Source organism: Mytilus galloprovincialis, chromosome 2 (assembly GCF_965363235.1).
Source record: "Mytilus galloprovincialis chromosome 2, xbMytGall1.hap1.1, whole genome shotgun sequence".
Classification (NCBI taxonomy): Eukaryota; Metazoa; Mollusca; class Bivalvia; order Mytilida; family Mytilidae; genus Mytilus; species Mytilus galloprovincialis.
This window is the reverse complement of record NC_134839.1, coordinates 96,680,080-96,698,654: the sequence shown is the minus strand read 5'-3', so window position 1 is coordinate 96,698,654 and position 18,575 is coordinate 96,680,080. Positions and strand designations below refer to the sequence as shown.

Below are 18,575 nucleotides of genomic sequence, written 5' to 3'. Positions count from 1 at the left end.
TATTGAGTTCCCAAAAGTTTTGTCAAATACAGCTAAGGTAATCTATTCCAAAGTTTTGTCAAATACAGCTAAGGTAATATATTCCAAAGATTTGTCAAATACAGCTAAGGTAATCTATTCCAAAGGTTTGTCAAATACAGCTAAGGTAATCTATTCCAAAGTTTTGACAAACACAGCTAAGGTAATCTATTCCAAAGTTTTGTCAAACACAGCTAAGGTAATCTATTCCAAAGGTTTGTAAACAGTTAATTTATAATTATGACCACATCAATAAGAGTGATTTCAAAGAATGTTTGTCTCTTCAAACAAAAAGATATTGTATGTATACAGTGGCCTTATTAATGCAAAGAGTTACATTCCTGTCTTTCTGGTAGCAAAGAATTGACAAATTACTCCTGTAAAATGTTTAAAAAAACCCCAACATTTTCGGTGAATATTTATTTTAAATTAATCCATCGTATAACTCAACAAGTAACAGGATTCATAAATGTAAATAAATACCGTCATGATTGTTTATATGTCACAACTGTTAGTTGTATTCATAACAAATAGAGGACTACAACTTGCATCTAGTGTCCAAGTGTTTGGTTGGTACCATCCTTTAGGCTACCATCATTAGTGGTCTACTATAAGTAATCACGACCTTTTCTTAAGCGTCCGTCGAGGCCATGACCATACTTGTTGACTTCCACCGTGACAAGGTTTCACAAAAACTGTTGTCCTATCAGTAGATAGTTCTAAACAAATGTTGTCCTGGTTACTTATGATCAGGTTCTCCTGAATACAAAAACACAGCGTTTAAATATGTTGAATACATTGTCTATTATATATTAAAACAATTTAGATCAAAACGCATACTCATCAGGTTGGTCAGTCTGGTTGGAAGAAGTATAAGTGAAGTTTTGAATATCCTGCGAACTGAACATTATTTTAATTTGGTAGCCATATCTGTAACAATAACCATGATAATTAGTTACGATTAAGATGATGTTGGTCTAGAGCTCAACAGTTACTACGAAAGTCATAATCAGGGAGCTTTTTATTAAGTTACAACAGGATATGTAAAAATAGTCGGATTGTGTAGAAAAAGAACCTTTGCAATAAAAGGAGGGGCGAAAGATACCAGAGGGACAGTAACATTGATAGATTGAAAATAAACTGACAACGCCATAGCAAAAAAATAGAAAGACAAACAAACAAACAATAGTACAAAAGACACAACATAGAAATTAAACTAAAGGCTAAGCAACACGAACCCCACTAAAAACTGGGGGTAATCTAAGGTGCTCCGGAAGGGTAAGCATATCATACTCCTCATGTGGCTGCAAGTGAAACTTTTCCACAGTGCCATTTCTATCTGGTCAAAGTAATCATCACAGGCAGTTAATGAGTATAAAACATATTTTTGTCTATATAGAAGATACATTTTTTCATGACTCAGTTAAATTAATCAATGAGTGATAAATTTCTCCTAGAAGAAATTCAAAGGTCTCATTGAATAAACTACACAGAGAACAATAGCTATTGTATTTATTCAACAGGACAAGTGAAATTGCAATAGCTTAGATACCTAGGCCAGATAGAGATGGCACTGTGAAAAATTTTCATCGGGTTCGCAATAATAGAAATAAAAATCGAAACCATAGAATATTCCAAATTGCTCTTAACATGTACTTTTTGAAGAAAAAAATCAACTTAGTGTCACCGAACTTTATTTGTTCCCCGTTCAATATAAATACAGGAAAAACAATTACTGCCCAGGTTGGACCACCGGTCGATCTACATAATAATGATAGAACAAGCTAGTTTTCTTCTTCCCGAATATATTTTTTTTAATATTAAAAAAAAATAAACAAATTAATGATCTCTAAAATATTTCATATGTATACGTAATGTAAATGCGACATTTGACAAATTTATACAATGGTTCCGTTGAGGATGATGGTAAATTACAAGTAACAATAAGTTAATTAGTATAGATATATATTTTAGAATGATTACAAAACTAGCAAAATAAATCAAACATAGATATAACAAATACTGTACTTGCGAATATGTCCATTTAATCTTTGAGGCAAGAGGGTTACATGGCATCACTACAAGAGAGTGAGGTCCCTGAAAACCAAGACATCCCTCGTCCCGTCTTATTGTGTTGTCTTCTGTTAACGTCCAGTGCTAAATGGAACATAATTTAATAATTACATATCTGTATTTCTTTAAATTGATTATATACAAAACAAAATGAACGATAAGGATGATAAGTTTGTCTCATTTACCTTATATCAAGAGACTTAACGAAGACATTCAGATACTCATTAGGAAATAACTACCACTTTATTGGGCGCATTGCATTTGCACCATTTTTTACAAATCAAATATTTCAAATCCGCCAAAAAAAAATAAAAAAAAAATACATTTGAGCCATTTCACAACGGAAAATTTAGAATATTCATTGCTTTATTGTAAATAGGATTTCAGATTTAAAATGCTATTATTTTTAATACAAAACTAGAATAACTTAGGTTTACATTGTTGAGGTGTTAAGATGGCAATGCTGACTTTTTATCCATTTCATTTGAACTTTGGTGGATAGTTGTCTCATTGGCAATCAAACCATATTCCGTATTTGTTTATGATAGAGGAAATACATCTGGGTTTTTATTTATGACCACACATATAGGTTATCCAGTGTAAATGAGTACACCCAAGTCGTTGCTTACAAGTCTTGTGTCAGAAAAAAACTTTTGGTTTTATCCCAGTGCACAGCGATTTTTGTTTTGGTATCATTTATTTGAAAAAGAACTGTGTTTTAACATTAAATTCATTTAAACCATCATTTATTAAGTGTATAATGGTTTCATTATGGTTACGATGACTGATTTCGGAGGAATATGAAAATTTCGTTTCACAGTATCATCTGTTTTCTTTTAATCTTTTAAAATCAAATATTTTTATGCCAAACATAGTGTACCTGATTAAACGCATAATCGCTACATGGCTTAAGACTAACTTCTCTGTACATCATAAAACCCATCACTGGAGATTCTATACATAATTCAGTAGCAGCATTCCGTATCTGTTGATGAGAAAACAAATAAAAACTTGATCGAAAGAACGATGTTTATTTTTTTAATCTCCAAATCAACGCAGACAATGCTTGGCTATTGAAAGTTACAGTTTTTATTATCATAATAAATTACGCGGAGATATTTTGTTATTAACAACAACACAACGGACAATACATAGGTGTGATTGCAAAATTCAGCAGTAGTACTGCTCCTTTAAAATTGAGACTGGAAGGTATGAAGGTTTTAAGAATGTTCGCTACTCTATGTCAAAATAACAAGCTTTTTAAAAGACTTTTATATTTTGATAGTATATAAACAAAGAAACTAAAAAAGCCAAAAAAAAATTATGGGTCCGTGTACTCGTTTTCGAGATATAAGCGATTGAAAATTTGGCGGGAAATAATTCTCTCTAGACTTTCCCTATATTCAACATTGAAACCCCTTTTCTTTCAAAAACATTGAAAAAATAACAAGGATTTTATACGATTTTCAAAGAAGGTATTTTAAACTATGTTTAATAAAATAATGGACAAAAAATAAGGGTTAATGGGCAAATTATTTTAATGGCACTACATGGATAAAACCAGAGGATTCCGAATATTTGTCAAAAATTTAAATAGAAAATATATAATATGTATTTTTACAGCACTTGTAATGAGAATATCTTAATTGAAGATGAAGATTTGCGTTATTTATTTTGTGAAGCATCTCTTTAATGTGTTATTTTAATTCTTTTGTCTTGTTTTGTTTTGTCATGGTTTGTCTTAAAATTCATGTATACGACAGTTAGCGTATTACGTACTTTTACATAATTGTAAAAAAAAAAATCTGAAATAAATTTTCCCATTTTTTAAACTGTCAGTTTAGATCCCTTGGCATCAGAATCAAGCAAAATGAGCTTCAATTACATTTGTACAGAAAATATCGCATGTATTTGATATTGTTGTCATTGTTCAAGATAGCACGCCATTTTGACAATATTTTATGCATTGGGTTAATACTCCTTAAAGTCTGATAATGTCAAGCCAGTATGCTTGAGAAATGTCAGTAAGAACTCAATTTCTTTGTATTTCTTTTAGTTATGTTATAGAGATTTGACGAGCTTTATGGTTAACAAGAAAACATTTTGCTAATTTGTGTAGATGGGACCCCGTTGCGCTAAGTAATAAAGAAAACCAAACTTTTTGTGTGATACTTACATGTCCTGTGGCCTGACTGTTATAGGGAAGAAATAATCCTGGATACACGTTTTTCAAATACCAGTCAAAACTGTGACACTTAAGAGAGCGTCTTAATTTTTTACGGTCTGTAATGTCACCAATATCAAACTACAAAAATGCAATAACTTTCAATATATAATTTATTAGATAAAATACTGAAGTCCATTCATGTAAATGTCTAAGTTAGCAATAATTTCCCCCTTATTGATAAGATCGCCTGTACATATTTCGCGTAGTATGACATGTATGATGTAAGTTATGACTACATAGGTAATTGACATACTTATGTAGTGTATATAATATTTCTGTCAGCTGACTTTTTATGAATAATCTTCACACTTTGTGAGACCATTAGTTGATTTTCGGCCAATAGAAACTGTTGTTTGAATATTTAACGCATGTTTTCCTTTAATGCTTACATTTATGAAATTTATATTACTTTAATGCTTACATTCATAAAAAGTAAAATCACAAAAATACTGAACTCTGAGGTAAATTCAAAACGGAATGTCCTTAACCAAATGGCAAAATCAAATGATAAAAACACATCAAACGAATGGACAACTGTCATATTCCTGACTTGGTACAGACATTTTTAAATGTAGAAAATAGTTGATTGAACCTGGTTTTATAGCGCTAAACTTTTCACTTGTATGACAGTCTATATACAAAATACATCTTCCTTGAATGCCAAAACCTTGGACCGAATACATATGTAGTCGTTGTTTGAGTAAAAATAACAAAAAAGATATTGGTAGTAATAGCATTTAATTTAGCACTTGTTCTTAAATATTAACAAAAAAACATATAAATAAATTACAAAAAAAAAAACGATTGAAAACTGTAAGATTATGTGTTGAGCTTTTTTTTTTTTTTTTTAAATAAACACGGAAAAGAAACAATACGTAAACGTATAAATTTCCTGTTAACTGCAATGTTCACGTATGAAAAGCATATATGAAGAAATGAAGATGATATTAATAAGTTGACCTTTAAGCTTTAAATGAACATTTCAAATTCTAAATTTTAAAATATGTACTAAACAAGAAGAGTAATAACCACAAATTCGAACCTTAATTCATCATGCAATATGTTTTTAAAAAATGAAAATCTGCTAAACATCGTAAGACAAATGTTTATTTTGCAAAGCAAGTGCATATGACTCAGAAATTCCTATCAATTGGTAGAGAGAAATGTTATCAAACACATGCGTCTTTATTTTGCGGGAAATGATGACAAAAGTCGCCACTCAATATCGAAGAAAAAACTTTGTTTGTACATTGAATCGATAATAAATTTTATAATGATATTATTTTATCATAATAATGTTTACTTGCAATGTAAATTAATTCAAAAGCAGGAGCGACAGTTTACCATTGATTACACAATTAAGAAATACAGATTTTATTATAGGCATACTGAGGCATAGCACAGGTGCGAATGCTACGGATCATAACTTTGAGTCGAGGAAAAGGTGTTCAGAATCAGAGACCAACACAATTGTTGACATGTACACAAGCACATATACTCCGGTTTTAGGGACCACCTTGTACCAATAGGGTAATAAAATCCATTATTCCCTGTTAGAGTCATAGCTATAACTTCTATGCTAAGAACAGCAATACATCCATTGTTACATTGATGTTTTGACTTCGGTTAAGGCAAGTGCATACATGTAATAAATTTCATGTCCTCATTCAAAACCCTATATTCTAATTAGTTACTGTGATTTCTTACTTACTTTTATGTTATAAAATATTCTGTCATGATAAAATCTTTTAAAGTCATCCATCCAGACTTCGGCCAATCGGAGACTGTTTTTAATCAATATGTGCATGCCATTATCACCCCAGGAGTATGGCATGGCATTACGGAACATGTGACCAATGTGAGAACAGGGAATTATTTCTAGTGATCCACCACACATCCATGTCTACATTGCAAAAACACATTTCAATACAAAACTAAGTGTACACGAAACATAACAAGTTGAATAGATATTATCTTTATATGTATTTTATAAGGATAAACCGTTTAAATTTGGACTCTGGCTTTAAACATACATTTTATGTGTAAATTTAAACTGATAGATGCTGCAACCTGGTTTGTTTATATATACATAAATATATATTTGTTTCAAATATGATATATATATATATATATATATAGTTTCATAGTTTATAGTTTATTAAAGAAAACTCAGCCGCAGAAGACTGCGTAACAGGAGCATATTATACACAATATAAATCACAACATATTTCATAATACATTCAGTATACATTTTTATATAATACATCTTCAGAAATAAATCTTTGTTTATTGCAATTTTAGATCAGACAAGCATCTTTTCTACCTTTTGAATAAAAATTGACAGCTTAGACAGCACATTATTATTACAATATTTAAGCATACCCAGTACTTTTTTAACATTTGAATATTTTGAATAATATAGAGGTATGAACTTCCCCCTTAAATCTTTAACTTCACAATTGGTACATATACATATATAGTGGTACACATCCCCAAGACCAGCTTTACAAAGTGGACAAAGTCTCTCATTTCGTGGTACATTTCTCCATCTTCCTGTTTCAATGGGAAACTTTGTATTACATACCCTTAGTTTACATATATTAACTCTATGACCCCGCCTCAATTTTAACAGATATGGTTCTAAGCAAAACTCTTCTTTGAAGTGTAAATAAAATTCCCCCCTTGATGAGTTATTTATATCAGAGAACCATTTTTGAATAAACTGGTCCTGGAGACGCTGCCTCACATTAGTTTTAATATAATTATAATCAACTTGCTCCGGAATATTATTTCTTCACAAAAGCCACAGTCATTAAACACGGATTTTACATAGTTAAACCATTTGAAATTATAACCTTCATGCTCATGCATGTACCAAAGTAACTTGTACATTGTATATATATATATCATATTTGAAACAAATCTATCAGTTAATCAGTTAAATGCAAGACTGTGGACCTAAAAAATATGTTACAAATCAATATTTTTGTCTCAAATTGATCCTTTATCAAATCTGAAAGAACATTTAATGTATCCAAAAGATGTGCATCGTGCATTGACCCTTTAAATCTCTTAAGTTTTGGGGTGTTACTATAACGATTTTAAACTACATCTTTATTGCTGATCGTCCTATCTAGAATTCGCTCTGTATTTACAGTTAAGTGCTTGCTTTGATTTTTACACTCTATCATCTACGTCTTAGCTTTTTTATTGGGCCAATTGTGTTGTTTGCCAATGATGTATGTTTACAGTGTTGGCTATTGTATCCCAATTACTGTCACGTTATATAGCGAAAAATAAAAACAACAGTTACGTTAAACAGAAAACTACTGCATGGTTGTTTAAAAGAATGCTTTTTCTCGCTACATTGAAAACCCTTTGGTGGCCTTCGGCTGTTGTTTGCTCTATGGTCGGGTTGTTGTCTCTTTGACACATTCTCCATTTCCTTTCTCAATTTTATTTAAGAGTTGTTAGTTTCTGTGTTATTTTGGTCTCTTGTGGAGACTTGTCTCATTGGCAATCATACCACATCTTCTTTTTTTTAATATTTATAATGTATATTTGCTGCTCCTTCTGATAGTTTAATAAATTACTATGTGTTTAATTATTTATGAAAACATACCTTAAACGATAGTTCTAAATTTTCTGCTCCCCATATCTGGTAGCCGGGGTCATATGTCCCCAAATGTTTAAAAAAATCCACACTAATTGCAAAACAGCACCCAAGGAACGTTGGACTTCTGAAAAGATTGATTTGCTAATTAATGACATGGTAAGAATGTTTTTTCATTAACGAACACTCATCAAAGATACATGTACAAATGTTTCATGCTTATAATTTGGTATGCCAGACACGTGTTTCGGCAACACAAGACTCACCAGTGGCGCTCAAATCAAAACAGTTTTGAAGCAAAAATCATAAAAATTATAAAGTTAGATAAAAGAATTATAGTTAGTGTTTGTATTTTGAATCACAACTGTAAGTCTGCTTTTCCTGAATTCAACATTTATAATTTTTGTAAGCAAAATGTATATACATAAAAGATTATGATTAAAATATTTATTTCGAAGTTTGGTTTAACCTTTCAAATATATTATTTTTTTCCAATTTAAATATTTTATGTGACTATCTATAAATAGGATGAGTACTTTACAGAGTCTATTACACTGGTTCTCCTCTTCAATTCTTCTTCTGGAACAGGTCTCCAGTTAAAATTCAAATCGAAGTCAAATCCTCCCATGTGCATATGTTCTATATTTACAGGGCTAAACTGGAATGTTTCTGATGAGATTTGGTCAGCTAAGGGAACAGCAACTGTTTTGTTACAGTGTGCTATTTTATCTAATAGTGGTTCAAGCCAGCCTGAAACATGTACAAGACATTTAATACATATTAACTGTAAGCACATATCATTTTGAGGCGAGGAATACTGGGGTAAAATTCCTTATGGTTTGCCTTGTGCATATACAATAGGTTGAATGTAAACTCTCATTAACTTTATTTCAGAGTTTTGATTACAAACATTTGATACCAGATGATTTTGTTTCTAGGTTACCGTAATTTTATGCCAAACAAACCCCACTCTAACCACTTAAGGTAGATCTATCAACGTTCTAACAGATGGATATGAATACATTTTCACAGGCACATTTGGAAAGAATGATTATTTCACGGGAAGCACATGCCAACAAGGGACAGATTATATAAAAAAAATAAATAAGATAGGACATTTTAAAGGGGAATATCATTATATAAGAAAATAAATTACGAATATATGAGGACAAAAAAATCACCATCCTGTTCATGAAATATTACATACCTTCTGAACATTCACAGTGAGAGTCTAAAAATATAGCAACTGTTGTGTTAACATGGGAAAACCCCAATAATCGAGCTTTGATTAAGCCTGATCTAATACCAGTTCGAAGCAGATGAACATTTGGAAATTTATCAACTTCTTCGGTTAGCCTCTGATGTAAATGTTCTGAAAATATAATAAAAATATATTATTATAGGTGCTTGATTAGCTACAACGAGGATCGTCTTATTTAGTTGATATCATCATTTTATACTTCATGCCAAAATGAAGCTTTTTATTGGTTAATACGAGGATACATGTCTACTCTAACACATAGCTCAGCGAGTAACACATGTTTTTGTTTTCTTCAATGTAATCCTCTCGTTTCCACCAAACAGAAATCGTGAAAAATCTTTAATTCAAATATCAATAATGATAGATTATTCAATACATTTAAATAGTTCGCTAGTCTATGTTTTGAACATTTAAAATGCTATTATGTATCTGTCATCTGCGGTTTATAAAGACAGATGTGGTATTACAATGTATGAAAAAATGAGTTCCTATTACTAATATTGCAATAAGGAAATTATTAAAAAGGTGTCATACTTAGATGTTTGAATTGCTTTAGAAAGTACCAAAACCGTTTTCTATAGTAAGACCTATTACGAAATAATAGATCGACCTTTTTTCGAGGGCGACCAATGACTTTATGAATCGCATATATTCAAAATCGTTAAACCAAATGTGTGAAACATTTTTGTAACATTTTTCTTTTCTTTGTGAATTAGGCCGCTGAATCAAACCTTATAAAAGTCAGAAGGGAAGGGTTCTGGCTTTTATGGATAGTTTATAATCCAGCGGCCCAGTTTACACATCAATAACCTTTAATTAGACAAAGTATTCCTTATTACTCTTAACCCAAACATTTATTATCATTTGTATTTTAATTTCAACTTTCTAGGATTCCCAGTATTCAATGCACGTATATCGTTTACCTTGTTTAATAAAGTAGCTTTGGCATAAAACAACCTAAGCTAAGGGAAGTAATTCTAACGGACCAAAATGTTCTAGAATGTGTTGACATATAGAATTATGATGAAATAGAAATAAATTAAATATCTCTTTTAAAACTGATAATACTAATCTTGAAAATAAAAATATTGTTAATATTTTTTTCTGCCTACGAATTGACATGTAATTGTGGGTTTACGAACTATTCTGGAAATGGTTACTAGCAATCTCTCTTTCTTTTAATATTGCACTTCATTTGTCTTAATGTTCTTCACAGTTATAACCATTCGAATACAATCACTCAAGTTGTCCTGAATACGACTGTTGTGCTACTTTAAATAATACAAATACGAGAGGCAGAAAGAGCAGTTTGTTAACGATTGACAAAAAGAGTCGAGTTTTACTTTCATTGTATTCATTTTTTTTTTGTAAATATTAGACCATTGGTTTTCCCGTTTGAATGGTTTTACATCAGTAATTTTGGGGGCCCTTTATAGCTTGCTCTTCAGTGTGAGCCAAGGCTCCGTGTTAAAGGTCGTATATTGAACTATAATGGTTAACTTTAATAAAGTGTTACTTGGATGGAGAGTTGTCTCATTGGCACTCACACCACACCTTCCTACATCTATGTACTTGTCTGTTGTTGAAGAGCGCGTTGTTCCCCTTGATGTATATTTGATTCGTTAACTTATGTTGCTGTTTGGTGAATACCAACATATACGTAGCCCTCAATGAACAGTTTATGCTACCAATATCACCCCTTTATTCATATAAACTCTATTATTATCATGTTTACCTTGTGTTGAGGCATCATCAACCAGGAAGATGTCCTTCAACAGATGTGAAGGTGATGTGTTTAATATACTGTATACAGTCCTCCATAATACACTCCAAGCCTCATTATGGAATATAATTACTACAGATGCTTCTGGTAAATATTCTTTATAAACCACCTTTGTACACCTGCAAATATTATCAAATTATAAAAGATAATTTATAATCATACTTAGTGCGTCCAATTTTAATTGGCGAAGAAACTTTTAATTCCCAGAGAGAACCTCATAGCATAGACATGTAATTTTGTTTCAAGAAATGTAGTATTAAAGCTTAGGGAGCTACCATTTGATTTTTAGGGGGGGGGGGGGGGGGGGGGGGGCTAGGATGAAGGGGAAGATAAGATCATTCTAAGATCATTCAAAGAGTGTAAATCAAAGCTCCCTCAGGTTGTTCGTAGATCGGTCTTATTTCCTCCTTAAGTTGCATCGTAATAGTTTTCAAGTTACGAGTTCTTAATAATTTTCTGGCGTCTCCGTTTTTGGTTCCTCGCATAGAAATTAGAATCACCTTAAATGAATCATAAAAACGTTTTAATGAATGATAAAATGCGCATAACAATCAACTACCCATTTAACCTATGGAAAACAATTCTGGCCTCAGACCACCATTATTCATTCTTCCCCTTTTTTGATAAAAGTCAAATTGAATTAAAAAATTTGCACCGCTTCAAACATGAAATTAATTCAACTGCTTATAGACCATTATTATTTTAATAAAAATATGCTTGTCTCAGGACAATCCATCTACTTTTTCTTTTGAGTGCCCTATTATTCACCAGGCTAATGGTAGGATTTTAATCTTGTATAAATAACGTAGGCTTATCTTTCTATCTTACTTTCATTTCGGTCAAATCACTACTATAATGGTTTACTTTTATAAATTGTTATTTGGATGGAGAGTTGGCTCATTGACACCCATACCACATCTTTCTATATTTTTTCACTTTAAAACAACATTTTTTTTTCTTTGAAAGCCTTCTTACAAAAAATAAAATCACAAAAATACTGAACTCCGAGGAAAATTCAAAACGGAAAGTCCCTAACCAAATGGCAAAATCAAATGATAAAACACATCAAACAAATTGGCGACACTTCTCATATTCCTGACTTGTTACAGGCATTTTCAAACTGTAAAAAAATGATGGATTGAACCTGGTTTAAAGAGCTGAAACTCTCACTTGTATGACATTCTTATCAAATTCCATTATATTGATAACGATGCATGGACAAAACAGACACAATAGGCAAAAATGTTAAAAATAAGTGTATAACAGCAACACGAAACCCGCTAAAAACTGGGAATGATTTCAGATGATCCGGAAGGGTAAGCAGATCCTGTTCCACGTGTGGCGCCCATCGTGTTGCTCATTATGTTACAAAGCCGGTAAATAGTCTAATTCGTTAGGTCACATTCGTGAAAAAGGAATGGGACTGTAGTTACGACATAATGAACATAAACGATATCATCTGTATAACGGATATTCCATATTGGTTAACTATGATGGCTTCCGTAAAATTTAAGAAGTGGTGATTTAAACTTCACCATTTGGAACTCTTGGTTTAAAATTGAAAAAGGTCACACATTTCTCTTTGCTTTATATTTAACACTTGTCTCAACAAGCCAACATTGTAATGATCAAGTTACAATAAAGAGAAACGACCATCCTCCACACACATGGCCAAAAAAACACTGATATATAATTTCCTATTCAGATGAATTAATAATTAGAATAAAAAAGTTCTAAGGTTCACGTATTAACTTTTTTAAGCAACTTGTTCTATTATGTACAACTAAGAGTAGTCGGGACCACTCTTACAAAAAATATCAAGTGAAGCTATTGCGAATAGTTCTTGGTACACCCCTAAGTTGCTTTAGTTTGTTTTAAGAACACTTAATAACTGACCAAAATTTAAGAATGATTTTGTGTTACCGGAATTAGTAAGATCGCTTTAAGGTAAGCATAAGAATCGTTCTTAAATCAAGCACTTTTTCAAAACATTTAGGGATGTCAATAATTCTAAGATAGGTCTGAGGTTGGGTCTTGTTACATTCTTAAATCTTAAGACGCCCTTAGACGTTCGTAAGACATAAGAATGCTTCTTGTTACCGGCCCCTGACTCTTTTTTTTTGCAAGTGTCTCATCCTGCCTTTTTTTTTTACTCAAAACTCCTGTCCTGCCTATTTTTTTCAAATTTCATCCTAGCCCCCCCCCATAAAAATCAAATGGTAGCTCCCTTATGCATTAAACTGTTTGTAAAGGCAACGTTGTTTTATACACGTTTTTCTAAGAATATTGGTTTTTAATTCTCATCCCTTGCATTTTCCTTAATATAAAACACACGACGATTTTTTTCAGTTTGATAGACTATCGTACTCAGACTCAGAATACAAACAATCAAAATACTGCATTTGCTGCACATTTTAGTACTTCGAAAACGTTTTATTGTCGAATATAGATATAAGAAGATGTGGTATGAGTGCCAATGAGACAACTCTCCATTCATGTCACATTATGTAAAAGTTAACTATAATATGTCAGAGTACAGTCTTCAATACGGAGCCTTGGCTCACGCCGAACAGGAAGCTATATTAAAGGGCCCCAAATATGGCCTTGTCTATTGTAACAGTAGCTGCCTTGAGGTATTTCATATTGTGGGATGAGTTGACAGCTTACTGACTGAACCTTGGCGTACCCTTTTAGCATGGCCAATCGAAGGATGAATGATAAATCATGTACAGAGTAATATTCACAAAAAAAAATATTGAATGAAGAATAATAATGCACCTCAATGTTTTATGTTTAGTGTATCTTTATGTCTTACAAATCATGTCTGTGGTCTCCGACGTATCGATTAACCGGTATAAGGTCACTAGCATATTGATTAAAAGCATTTTTCTTCCATCCGTCGTCATATGTCTGTTTCTGTAACGGTGACAGAAGGCTTTCATCAACATTTACACCTGTACCTTTATAACCTTTAAAGATAAACAACAAACATATATTTCAAGAATACAATTACAACCTCCTTAACCACACACTTCAAGTTGTTATCTAATATATAAAATATTATGCAAACAATCTTTTGTAAGCTATGAGTTTTCATTTTTATATTCGACCGTCACTGATGAGTGTTTTGTAAACGTACACGCAGAATGCAACATGTCTTGTCATGGTATGAAGAACAATTTGATCCACCGAATATTGAAAATAAATCTTGCTCAGCTACCGTGTGTGTGCATATTCCATGAGGCTTTAACAGTCTTCGGTTTTTTACTTCGTGGAACAGGGGAAATACGCGTACTTAAAGATACATGTATTTATATGGTCCGATGACACAGTTATCGTCCTTAGATTTTCGTTGTCTATACAAATATAGTCAATAGTGTGGACACTGTTTAACTTACTAATGTTTTTCATGCACTTTCCATTTCCTTTCTGCGTGAAACATAAAAAGACATAAAATTACATATTAAAAATATGTATGTGCTGAATCTTTATGTTTTTAAAAAAAGTAGTGATTTGGTCCGGTTAAAAAGGTAAACATTTAGTATGTAGAAAGCTGTAAAACTATATTGTAGACCCCCTTAAAATAAAATTCTCAATATTTTGAGTAAGTGTTGGTAGAAATTTCTATAATATGGACATTAATTGTCCCAATAGTATTACACGAAAGTGTAATTTTTTTTGAGATAGAGCAGGTGCGTTTTTTTAAATTTTAATTAAATGTTTAAAAGTAACGCACTGCGGAATAATTGTGTTCTCAGACCATATTGACGAGCGCTGTTCGGACACTTCCATTACGATCGGTCATGATTTATACAAAATTATACTCAGTGTGTACAGTAGCTTTCGCATTTTGGAATTACCCGTGAAATATGATAAACTGAAAAAGCTGAAAATCGACTGAATACAAATAGATAAACTCAACCTATATTTTGTATCGAGTGAAACTCATTTTCGAGTTATATAATGTCTTTTCTTTCGTGTACCTAACTGCGACTTTTTGAAAATATTTTCAATATGAGATAACAATTACCGATTTTGTCTATTTTCAATTATATGATAGTGAAACCAACAAAAATGTATTGGCATTTTAGTGTCTACAGATTATTTGTTTGTGGGTAGGCTAGTTTAAATATAAACTGTTTCATATGTATTACCTACCCACTACTGAGTTACTGTAGTTAGTATTCCATCTACTTTTTGCTTGCTCTACCAACTGATCTCTAAATTCAGCCTTTCCCGTGATGTTATCCTGACATTCAGATTTGTTCGCCAAATTCCGTACAGTTTTAGCCCTGATATAGTTTGCACTTTCCATCCATGTTTGACTCAATAGTATATTGTATTTTTTACTGATTAAGAATGTTACACATATCCAAATTAAACAAAATAAACACGTAAACTTTATCAAAAACCGCCTTTCAGATCTCCGCATTATTTAACTTAATTGTAAATCAAAGAAATGAATACTTTCTTTACTTTGCGACGGAAAGAAGACGGGTGATAAAACATCTAAATGAACTATCATTTCCTGGCATAATCCTAAAAATAGAACAATAGCAGGACTTACACAAAGAGTATCAAGTAGGGCAATATAAACACATACAATTCGATTTATTTAAACATTTGTATAGCTTTCTGTACAGTTCGGGTTTTGCTCATTTTGCAATTAAAATGTACCATACCTTCTCATGGCAAGTAACATAAAAAAACATGCAAAAAGTAAAATCACAAAAATACTGAACTCCAAGAAAAATTCAAGACGGAAAGTCCCTAATCAAATGGCAAAATCAAATAAGAAAACACACCAAACGAATGGACAACAACTGTCATATTCCTGACTTGGTACAGGCATTTTCAAATATAGAAAATAGTTTTACTCAACATTTATTTATGTTGAGTAAAACTGTCTATTTTCGAAGTTTCAAGATAAGCAATTTGAATTAAAAAGTTGTTATATTGCCAAAGGTATAGGTGCACCTCTCCACCAGTGTTTTATTTGAACAAAATATGTAGAAATAAACAACTATAAAGGGTATCGAAATGACAAAATGTAGTTTAATCGAGAAAACTAACGGTCTGAAGACTAATGACTCAATTTAATGTAAGTAACTTGCAGCTTTCTCCAAATATCCAGGATACTTTGCAATTTTTTGTTTCTCGAAAAATATTATAACACGGATTGTAAATAAAATGTGTTTGTTACCATCACACGACTGAACATCAGATCGCCGACACTGTGAACCGTGCCATGATGTGGAACTATTTCCACATGACAGAAAGAATATTTACGATCGTCCGTCTATGGTAACTTAATCAACCATGTCCTTTTCTGTTTTATTTGATCCTCACATAACACGGGAAGTTTTTTTTCAGGCGAAATTATCAAACAAACGTGTGCCGGCTTTAAACACATCTACAGTCATCCCAACTGACATTGTGGTGTCATTTGATAATCCTTACCACTTCTAGTGCAATAGCTGCATATTTGTTTTTATTCTGAGTTTCTATACAGTTCTGATTAAAAATTCACAAAACAAAACACTCATTAGAGATTCGACAATAGTGTTTACTAGCTTTTTTGTCATAAGACAGACTTTAGATACAATGAAAACAAATTAACGTGCATAAAATATTATGGACATGAGATTTATCAGTGGTTGCTGAAAATATAATATGTATATTATAATAATTTGCTGAAATATTTTTTTTTATTATTTTTCTGCAATAACGTTTCGTTTGTCAATGAGTATTTACATTTAATACATACATATTACTTACCTTTACTCTACGACCACTGTCCGGTGTGTACAATTATATTTCTATATCTTGAATTGGTTTAATCATAGTTACTGAGGAATTATATTGAATTAAACTGTGATAAAATAAGATTATGATAACATTTATAACTCTAAATAAATCTGAAACCAAACTTACCAATACGAAGTTTGATAAAAACTTTCTTACTTAGTCTTCACTAAATATTCATTCCCTTTATAGAAATGAACATGTTTAAAACTACCGACTTTGTCTCGTATCTTGGCATTTTTATTCTAAACAAACTTAACACTAATATTCTTGCATAATTTATATTTATTTTGTTTACATGCAGATAAATAGGTTTAATCAAATGTATTTCAGGTGGTAAAAAGACCAAAAAAGACAATAACGGTACATTTGAATTGTTATATTTTAAATTATATCTATGTCTGTGGCAATCCGACGTTTATTTCATCCGTATTTAAAATTTTTCCATCGGATATAATTATTTATATAGCAATTATTATAATAGCAAGTACGGATACTGTTATATAAAAACTAGAGGATCCAATGAGCCTGTGTCGCTGTCCTGATATTTTTTGTATACTGCATTTTACCCCTATGTTCTATTTTTAGCCATGTCAGCCATTTTGGTTGACTAGCAGGGTTAATCTATTAGTAATTTAAAATACCCTAGTGATGATTGTGGCCACGTTTCAGTTTGTTAAATTTGTCTCAGTAGTTTCCGAGGAAAAGATTAACAAAAAATTAAGAAAAATTGTTAAAAAAAGGACTTTAAAGGGCAATAACTCCTGAAGGGGTCAATTAACCATTTTGGTCCTCTTGAGTTATTTGTAGATCTTACTTTGATGAACATTATTGTTTTTTTACAGTTTATCTTTATCTATGATAATATTCAAAATAAAAACAAAAAACTGAAGAAAAAAAAATCATTAATATTACTTATTCAAGGGCATCAACCCAACAACGGGTTCTGTGATTCATCTGATTTCAGGACAGATAATTCTTAACCTGATGAACATTTAACCTCGATATCTTAAACTAGATACCCAAATGATGATTGTGGACCACTTTGGTTAAATTTGGCCCAGTAGTTTCAGAGGAGAAGGGTTTTATAAAAGTTAACAGACGACGACGGACGCCAAGTGATGAGAAAAGCTCACTTGGCCTTTTCAGGTGAGCAAAAATTTAAATGATAACAAAAAGTTCCTTAACAACTGATAATGAAAGGTGCAAATAATTTTTAATCTTGACGTAATTTTAATCCATTGAAAAAATCAACGAAAAGAAAGAAGATTTATCAGATAAAAGCACAAACTTAATAACCCTGACTGCAGCCTAATTTAAATTTATTTATGAGAATTTATGTGAATGGTAATGTGTATCAGGGACCGTGCAAACCAGCAACTCTGTGTTCAAGGTTAAGTGTTGGAAATGTCAGTCAACTGGAACGAAATTGTAATCAAAAATATACTAAAATAATTCGCAAAAAGTCTACAAAACAAAAATTGACAGACTGAATTTGTCTGAAATTGTCTCTAAAGCTAGCTGTAAATCAGTCATTATGAATGCATATATTCTTTGGTAGGCATTGACTTTTCAAAGGATTACAGGCTTTAAACATATGCCATTCCATGCCGGCTGTCGTAGTAAGTATTGAAAAGATCTTCTTCCCTGATATCACTAGACAAAAAAGATTCCGAATTTCGTAATTTCAATTTGAGTTATTTCCTTTGACCGACATTTTAAAAGGATAAACGGTTGATTTCTTCTTTGACCAACCAAATGGAAACCTGTAATTCACACAAGTCTTATAAGAATT

At 31.7% G+C, this 18,575-nt stretch overlaps 1 protein-coding gene across 3 annotated transcripts; it reads right to left on the bottom strand.

The window, feature by feature from the left end:
- Positions 1–423: 423 nt before the first annotated feature.
- On the bottom strand, positions 424–16,805 carry LOC143065007 (putative polypeptide N-acetylgalactosaminyltransferase 9). Of its 3 annotated transcripts, none has more exons than XM_076238272.1 (12): positions 16,754–16,775; positions 15,134–15,514; positions 13,791–13,944; positions 10,928–11,094; positions 9,139–9,303; positions 8,468–8,681; positions 7,941–8,058; positions 6,030–6,221; positions 4,268–4,396; positions 2,972–3,076; positions 2,047–2,175; positions 424–777 (listed from the first exon to the last, which is right to left on the bottom strand). In XM_076238272.1, the coding sequence occupies exons 2-12, from the start codon at positions 15,405–15,407 to the stop codon at positions 637–639; spliced, it is 1,788 nt and encodes a 595-aa protein (XP_076094387.1). In that variant the 5' UTR covers positions 15,408–15,514; positions 16,754–16,775; the 3' UTR covers positions 424–636. The 3 variants fall into 3 exon arrangements, with proteins under 3 accessions (XP_076094387.1, XP_076094388.1, XP_076094389.1); XM_076238274.1 differs by having other exon boundaries at positions 637–777; positions 2,051–2,175; positions 16,754–16,805; XM_076238273.1 differs by lacking the exon at positions 7,941–8,058 and having other exon boundaries at positions 8,473–8,681; positions 16,754–16,802.
- Between the last annotated feature and the right edge of the window lie 1,770 nt (positions 16,806–18,575).

Coding starts and splice junctions, on each gene's coding strand:
- LOC143065007 (XM_076238272.1), bottom strand. CDS start 15,407: ATGCGGAGATCTGAAAGGCGGTTTTTGATAAAGTTTACGTGTTTATTT. Junction 9,304..10,927: donor TGATGATGCCTCAACACAAG/GTAAACATGATA, acceptor TTATATTTTCAG/AACATTTACATCAGAGGCTA. Junction 8,682..9,138: donor TCACTGTGAATGTTCAGAAG/GTATGTAATATT, acceptor TACATGTTTCAG/GCTGGCTTGAACCACTATTA.